The 8,228-nt window shown below is 48.5% G+C and overlaps 1 protein-coding gene across 7 annotated transcripts in view; it reads left to right on the plus strand.

The window, feature by feature from the left end:
- The window catches only part of FARP2 (FERM, ARH/RhoGEF and pleckstrin domain protein 2), a 141,304-nt gene extending 133,863 nt beyond the window's left edge, over window positions 1–7,441 (plus strand). For all 7 annotated transcript variants that reach the window (XM_075569566.1, XM_075569564.1, XM_075569563.1 and 4 more), the window contains 2 exons: window positions 2,658–2,809; window positions 6,540–7,441. In XM_075569566.1, coding sequence (XP_075425681.1) covers window positions 2,658–2,809; window positions 6,540–6,621 — 234 coding nt within the window. In that variant the 3' untranslated portion in view covers window positions 6,622–7,441. The remainder of the gene's footprint in view (window positions 1–2,657; window positions 2,810–6,539) is intronic.
- Window positions 7,442–8,228: the final 787 nt, after the last annotated feature.

An 8,228-nucleotide genomic window follows, 5' to 3' on the forward strand; every position in this document is an offset into this window, starting at 1 on the left:
CGGCGGTATGTGTGGTACAGGCTGATCCAGTGGTGCAGGGAAGTGATCGGCGGTATGTGTGGTACAGGCTGAGCCAGTGGTGCAGGGATGTGATCGGCGGTATGTGTGGTACAGGCTGAGCCAGTTGTGCAGGGATATGATCGGCGGTATGTGTGGTACAGACTGAGCCAGTGGTGCAGGGATGTGATCGGCGGTATGTGTGGTACAGGCTGAGCCAGTGGTGCAGGGATATGATCGGCGGTATGTGTGGTACAGGCTGAGCCAGTGGTGCAGGGAAGTGATCAGCGGTATGTGTGGTACAGGCTGAGCCAGTGGTGCAGGGATGTGATCGGCGGTATGTATGGTACAGGCTGAGCCAGTGGTGCAGGGATGTGATCAGCGGTATATGTGGTACAGGCTGAGCCAGTGGTGCAAGGAAGTGATCAGCGGTATGTGTGGTACAGGCTGAGCCAGTGGTGCAGGGATGTGATCAGCGGTATGTGTGGTACAGGCTGAGCCAGTTGTGCAGGGATATGATCGGCGGTATGTGTGGTACAGGCTGAGCCAGTGGTGCAGGGATATGATCGGCGGTATGTGTGGTACAGGCTGAGCCAGTTGTGCAGGGATATGATCGGCGGTATGTGTGGTACAGGCTGTGCCAGTGGTGCAGGGAAGTGCGGTAGGTGTGGTACAGGCTGAGCCAGTGGTGCGGTATGTGTGGTACAGGCTGAGCCAGTGGTGCAGGGATGTGATCGGCGGTATGTGTGGTACAGGCTGAGCCAGTTGTGCAGGGATATGATCGGCGGTATGTGTGGTACAGGCTGTGCCAGTGGTGCAGGGAAGTGCGGTAGGTGTGGTACAGGCTGAGCCAGTGGTGCGGTATGTGTGGTACAGGCTGAGCCAGTTGTGCAGGGAAGTGATCGGCGGTATGTGTGGTACAGGCTGTGCCAGTGGTGCAGGGAAGTGCGGTAGGTGTGGTACAGGCTGAGCCAGTGGTGCGGTATGTGTGGTACAGGCTGAGCCAGTGGTGCAGGGATGTGATCGGCGGTATATATGGTACAGGCTGAGCCAGTGGTGCAGGGATGTGATCGGCGGTATGTGTGGTACAGGCTGAGCCAGTGGTACAGGGAAGTGCGGTATGTGTGGTACAGGCTGAGCCAGTGGTGCAGCGATGTGATCAGCGGTTTGTTTGGTACAGGCTGAGCCAGTGGTACAGGGAAGTGCGGTATGTGTGGTACAGGCTGAGCCAGTGGTGCAGGGAAGTGATCAGCGGTATGTGTGGTACAGGCTGAGCCAGTGGTGCAGGGATATGATCAGCGGTATGTGTGGTACAGGCTGAGCCAGTGGTGCAGGGATGTGATCAGCGGTATGTGTGGTACAGGCTGAGCCAGTGGTGCAGGGATGTGATCAGCGGTATGTGTGGTACAGGCTGAGCCAGTGGTGCAGGGATGTGATCGGCGGTATGTGTGGTACAGGCTGAGCCAGTGGTGCAGGGATGTGATCGGCGGTATGTGTGGTACAGGCTGAGCCAGTGGTGCAGGGATGTGATCAGCGGTATGTGTGGTACAGGCTGAGCCAGTGGTGCAGGGATGTGATCAGCGGTATGTGTGGTACAGGCTGAGCCAGTGGTGCAGGGATGTGATCGGCGGTATGTGTGGTACAGGCTGAGCCAGTGGTGCAGGGATGTGATCAGCGGTATGTGTGGTACAGGCTGAGCCAGTGGTGCAGGGATGTGATCGGCGGTATGTGTGGTACAGGCTGAGCCAGTGGTGCAGGGATGTGATCAGCGGTATGTGTGGTACAGGCTGAGCCAGTGGTGCAGGGATGTGATCGGCGGTATGTGTGGTACAGGCTGAGCCAGTGGTGCAGGGAAGTGATCAGCGGTATGTGTGGTACAGGCTGAGCCAGTGGTGCAGGGATATGATCAGCGGTATGTGTGGTACAGGCTGAGCCAGTGGTGCAGGGATGTGATCGGCGGTATGTGTGGTACAGGCTGAGCCAGTGGTGCAGGGATGTGATCGGCGGTATGTGTGGTACAGGCTGAGCCAGTGGTGCAGGGATGTGATCGGCGGTATGTGTGGTACAGGCTGAGCCAATGGTGCAGGGATGTGATCGGCGGTATGTGTGGTACAGGCTGAGCCAGTGGTGCAGGGATGTGATCGGCGGTATGTGTGGTACAGGCTGAGCCAGTGGTGCAGGGATGTGATCGGCGGTATGTGTGGTACAGGCTGAGCCAGTGGTGCAGGGATGTGATCGGCGGTATGTGTGGTACAGGCTGAGCCAGTGGTGCAGGGATGTGATCGGCGGTATGTGTGGTACAGGCTGAGCCAGTGGTGCAGGGATGTGATCGGCGGTATGTGTGGTACAGGCTGAGCCAGTGGTGCAGGGATGTGATCAGCGGTATGTGTGGTACAGGCTGAGCCAGTGGTGCAGGGATGTGATCAGCGGTATGTGTGGTACAGGCTGAGCCAGTGGTGCAGGGATGTGATCGGCGGTATGTGTGGTACAGGCTGAGCCAGTGGTGCAGGGAAGTGATCAGCGGTATGTGTGGTACAGGCTGAGCCAGTGGTGCAGGGATGTGATCAGCGGTATGTGTGGTACAGGCTGAGCCAGTGGTGCGACACTGCAGGGAAAGGGTTTCTGGTGCGGTGCTCTGCAGAGGGTATCTTTGGTTTCAGGAGGATTGTCCCCTCGCCTCCCTGCCACTCCTGGGATACACAGTGAGCATCCCGTCAAATACCGACCCTGTGAGCTGCCGCCACGTCTTCAAACTGCACTTCAAATCACATGTGTACTTCTTCAGAGCCGACAGCGAGTATACATGGAAGAGGTATGTACGTGTGTATATGTATGTATAGTATATATGTATGTACATGTGTATATGTATGTATAATACAGAAAAGACACAAGAAGTCTCAAAAATGAGCACTCAAAAAATCCCCCAAAAAATGATACTTTAATGTCCTCAAATGTAACAAACTAAAACATGATAAAAACACAAAACAGAACCCTGAAATAGACAGAGTGACTACATATAACATATGGCCAATACAAAAAGTCTAAACCTATACACAAATACCAGGCTAATGCAAGAAGAGTGTAAGGTGAGATCCCAGGGAAACTAGATCCCTGGATCAGCAAGACCGGACGGTCACAAAATATACCAAAAAGACCTAAGGGACACACTAATGAATATACTGATGTCATACACATGTAAACCACACACACTGCAGGATGGAAACCGTTAAGGTAAAGCTAACCCACCGTAGTGGGAAGTGTGCAGAAATCTAGGAAAGCTGTGTAGAGATGGATAAATTCGTTTGAAAAAATAACACAAAAAAAAAAAAATTCTAAGTGTCAAAAAGAAAATCCTCACATAAAAATGAACAAACGTCCAGTTGTATCCAGGATGGTATGAAATCTTAAATAAACGAATAGCATATAAAGTCCTTCAATTGTAGCATAGGGAATAAAGAAAAAATATACTCACCCCCCCTTGAGTTAGTGCGGTAGTATAACTCAAAGATGCCAGACAGAAGTTTCCACCTCCGTGAAGAAGCCGCAAGGTGAAACACGTGTAGAGTGGGAGCTGCCGCAGTGACCCAGAGACCCCAATCTGTGATGCATATTCCCTTGCTGACTCTGGGACTCACAATAATATGGATTCTGATATCTGGTGGAAACTTCTGTCTGGCATGACCAGTTCTGGCATGACTGTGACACAGAAATTAGGATACATGACCCGATGGGAGACCGACCTAGGGGCAGAATTAGACCTGGAAGAGTGGACGAAGATTGTTTTGGCAACTTCGAAAAGCTCTATATGCACGACTTTGAGAGAGAACGCATATAAGGTAATGATGCGGTCGTGCCTCACCCCTCTAACGTTATCTACATTTCTGCCAAGTTACTCCCCATTGTGCCCGAGACAATGTGGACAGCAAGCAGACCTGTTGCACATGCTGTGGTCTTGCCCCCGAGTTGCCACTGTCTGGGAGTCTATTAAAGATTGGCTAAAAAGGATCCTAGACATACACATCCCGCTAGACCCGTGGTTGTTCCTCCTTAATAGACCACACCCGGGCCTATCCAAAAAAAGAAAATAAATTGGTGGCGCACTTAGTGATGGCGGTAAGGGGAGAGATTGCAGCACGGTGGAAACAGAATGAGATTCCCCTGATTACTAAAATTCAGAATAGAATTTGGACAGTTTGCCAGATGGAGAAATTAACGAGTCTTGTAAATGACACTGGCGCAAATTTTCTAAAAGTCTGGACGCCTTGGTTGGCCCAGACAGACATACCAGGGGTTGAGAGGTCCACGATTTGGCACTGATAAGGTTAAGTGTGTTCTCGCTTGATGGCGTTGTGATGGCACAGTCTGACGTGACATGATAGGGACCTCCAGGCCAAGGGAAAGCTGGCATTCTGGGTGTCATGAAAGTGAAGCGTGGCAGGGGGGTATTCCCCACGGCAGACCCGGCGAGTGAGTAAACAGAATATCCGGCGGAGTTGCAGCAGAGGCACCCCCTCCCCCCCTCCTACCTTCCCTTTCCCCCTCCCCCCTCCTACCTTCCCTTTCCCCCTCCCCCCCTCCCCCTCCTACCTTCCCTTTCCCCCTCCCCCTCCTACCTTCCCTTTCCCCCTCCCCCCTCCTACCTTCCCTTTCCCCCTCCCCCCTCCTACCTTCCCTTTCCCCCTCCCCTCCTACCTTCCCCCCTCCCCCCTCCTACCCTCCCTTTCCCCCTCCCCTCCTACCTTCCCCCCTCCCCCCTCCTACCTTCCCTTTCCCCCTCCCCCTCCTACCTTCCCTTTCCCCCTCCCCCCCCTCCTACCTTCCCTTTCCCCCTCCCCCCCCTCCTACCTTCCCTTTCCCCCTCCCCTCTTGTTCGTCTTTTTGTTCACCTAGTATGTCCTGTATTTGTTTCCTGTAAATTGGGATGCTTATCATGGTTATGGATCACGGAAAATCGGCGTTGGTTCGGAAATGTAGACTATTTTGTAAGGTATACGAGGACACTGTTTGTAAACTATATGAAGAACCAATAAAAAAAATTAAGTTGAAAAAAAAAAAAAATCAAAATAGCGGAGAGTAACAAATATTCTATAACTTTCTCCGTAACAAACAAACGGATATTTTCCCTACAGTATCGGCAACGTCATTTTTGTATCAATTTAACCAACTGTAAGTACTGTCACGAATATATATTTCATATTCTTGGGAGGCGCATCGTGTGTGAATTATGTGCTGCATTTTGTAAATCAGTACGGCACATCCAAAATGACCTTTTCTCACCTTTTGGTCTTTTCTGGCTATCTCAAAAGGGGCAATAAAGTTTTATGGCAAGGCTTAGAAGATGGGCCTGGCCAATCAGTGAGGCCCGTGTCCACTCCTGTCAGCTCACTATTTTGTTTACTGCTTAATTACCCCACAGACATCAACACAGAACAGGTTAATTCTTAAATTACTTCACAGAAGCACAAAAATAGGTATTTAAAATGTCCTGTTAACCCCTCGTGTGCTGTATTCACATATTGAATATTTTAATGGCATTAACGTGACAATTACGAGGGCAAACCCTGCTAGTAGTATCCTAATGGCGACATATAAAGCGGGAAGCCCCACCGAGAAGCCGATAGGTTAAACTCAAAATGTTAGTATCTTACTCTCTAAGCATGTCCTGTTTTTTTATTTTTTTACTATTTTTGTTTATACCCACGTGTGAGCACAGTCACATGTCTCAGGCCGGTCTGCACCCTGCCTTTCCCCATTATCTCCTGGCATACAATGCTTCCACTGCAGCCAGGGGTTCTGGGTAATGACATGGAAATGAGAGGACTCCGTGTAAGGCTGCGCTTATAGTGCCAACGAAGGTGACGTCGGGCTACGGTCGCTGGAAAAACAAAATTGAGACTTCCAGAGATCGCGACCAAGCCTTCGCTGCATCGCGCTTACTATAAGCGCACGCCATGGCGGCAATGCATTTGTTTTGACGCAGTGTCGCTGGCACCATAAGCGCAGCCTAAGATAACTTTTACTTTGCATTGCGGTCTGGGGAGAACGCCATTTTAACCTGACACCTATAACTGTTTTTAAAGAAAAAATATTTTTAAAGTTGGTTTGTGAAGACGATGAGCGGAGACTTGGGGGGGTTTGGCTTCCTCCGGTGGCTCCCTTTTGTGTGAGGGGGGTTGTGCAGGGAAAACACCCTCCTTAACCAGCTGAGGACAAGGTGGGCCAAGGAAAAAGAAAACACTTGATTTGACAAAAATTCAGACAAGTATTTGTTTGGGAGCCAACTAGATTGTTAAATTACTTACAAAAGGTTGCTTTTTGTCTGGCTATGTGGAATTTAACTTTTACCTGAACGGAGTCTGCAAAATGCAGTAAGTCATATTATAGGAAAACAACGAAGTTATATTGTAAACTTACATTGTTACGGTACTTCTCGGTCTCCTAATTGGCGACGGTCCTATTGTAGGGCAGAAACTTTGGATTGTAAATGCTTAGCCACTGTGGTCCGTATCTGTATGTTTTATATTGCGACTTCATCTGTGCAGGTGGATGGCGGTGCTCAGACGTGGAGTGAGTTCTCCCGGGAAGATCGGTCACTTAGCAGAGGATGGGAGCAGCATTGAGTGACCAGTGAGAAATTAGCGCTGACTGCACCATGTTACCCAGAGGACACGGAGAACATAACACTGCAGATGCAAATACAGGAGTGTGCAGGATCTCCTTACACGGATATACCTTTAACCCTTCCTTTACCACCACTCGCCTCCTCTTCTTCTCTGCCTTTGTCACCACTTTTCCATTCCTCCATGGTAGCCACTAATATCTATGGGCCCTTATCCAACTTCTCTCCAGCACTGGGAAGTGGCTTCACAGCGTAGGGACCACTCCAGGACCGAGGCTGGCTCACTGTCATTCTTCACTTGTCACACTTTTCCATTCCACCTTCACTTTAAACTCCAAGCAGACACCCATTTGTATCGGGGTGTAATATGTTTTTACATTGTCTATACGTAATAATTTTTTGTTTAAGTAGAATAGAAAGCCCCTGAACTGATGCAAAGATCAATGTGCAGTTTGTTATAAATTAATCACAACTGATGTTTGCAACACTTGGGTTTCTGCCATGATCTATTTTGTATATACGCCCGAGTTGGTTTTGGATGAAACACTGGGTGAGTGTGGCCCCTTTCTGATTTTATTTTGTAGTTTGATCTGTGAGCACAGGGCTGCACGTGCTGTTCTATTCACCTATCACCAATCTCTTACACAATGCAGGAATAGTTCAGTTTATGATGCAGCCTTGCTCTTTAACCATAACGCAGAAAGACTAAATATGTTATCAATATTTTTATATTTGTTTATCTACGGATCCTATGAAGAACACACAAAGGGACACAATTACCAATGTCTACTGTAAATGTATTAAAGAGGCATGATGTAAACGGCTGCCTTGATTGTTCCTCTCACCTTCTTTAAGATCTGTTGGTTTCATTATCTTGATTGCATTTATGGGCCAGTCCGATACACAGAACCACACTTTATATCACTATTTTTTGATATTTCAATATTTTTCCTGTGGCTTCTATAGCCGCTGTTTTTTTCCCTTCAATTAATCTTCATGGAATTGCAGGCATGAAGGGGAGGGGTACAGAACAAGAGGGGAAAGGGGAGGGGTACAGAACAAGAGGGGAAAGGGATAAGGGGGGGTACATAGTCTAAATTTAGCATAGGTTGAACTTGGACATATGTGTTTTTTTCAACCTCATCAACTATGTAACAATGTCAAACAAACAATCAGTGGATAGGGGAAGGGGTTAAAGGGGGAGCACCGTAAATACAATCCACATATATACATTTACAGCTGAATAACACTACTGATAAATACAATTACAGGTAGTCCTTGTTTTACAACGCTTCGTTTTACAACGAATGGCTTATCCAACGCTATGCAATGCATACCCATGTTCATTTTTACAACGCCAAAACGGCTTATCCAACGCTCTTACGACGCTTTGCAACGTTGTTTATGTGTAATATATATATTTTAAACAAGTGTTCGTTTGACTTAACCATTTTAGTTATAGAACAATCCACCAAAGAACTGATTAAGATTAGAAGAGACATTGAAGATAGGAGTGGGAACATTTTGGCCATAGACACAACCACTGATTGGTTGGATAAGATTAAAAACATAACGGATGCTTACCGGGAAGGTCTTACCAAATACAAACGGG

The sequence above is a fragment of the Ascaphus truei genome, chromosome 14 (genome assembly GCF_040206685.1).
Source record: "Ascaphus truei isolate aAscTru1 chromosome 14, aAscTru1.hap1, whole genome shotgun sequence".
NCBI lineage: Eukaryota > Metazoa > Chordata > Amphibia > Anura > Ascaphidae > Ascaphus > Ascaphus truei.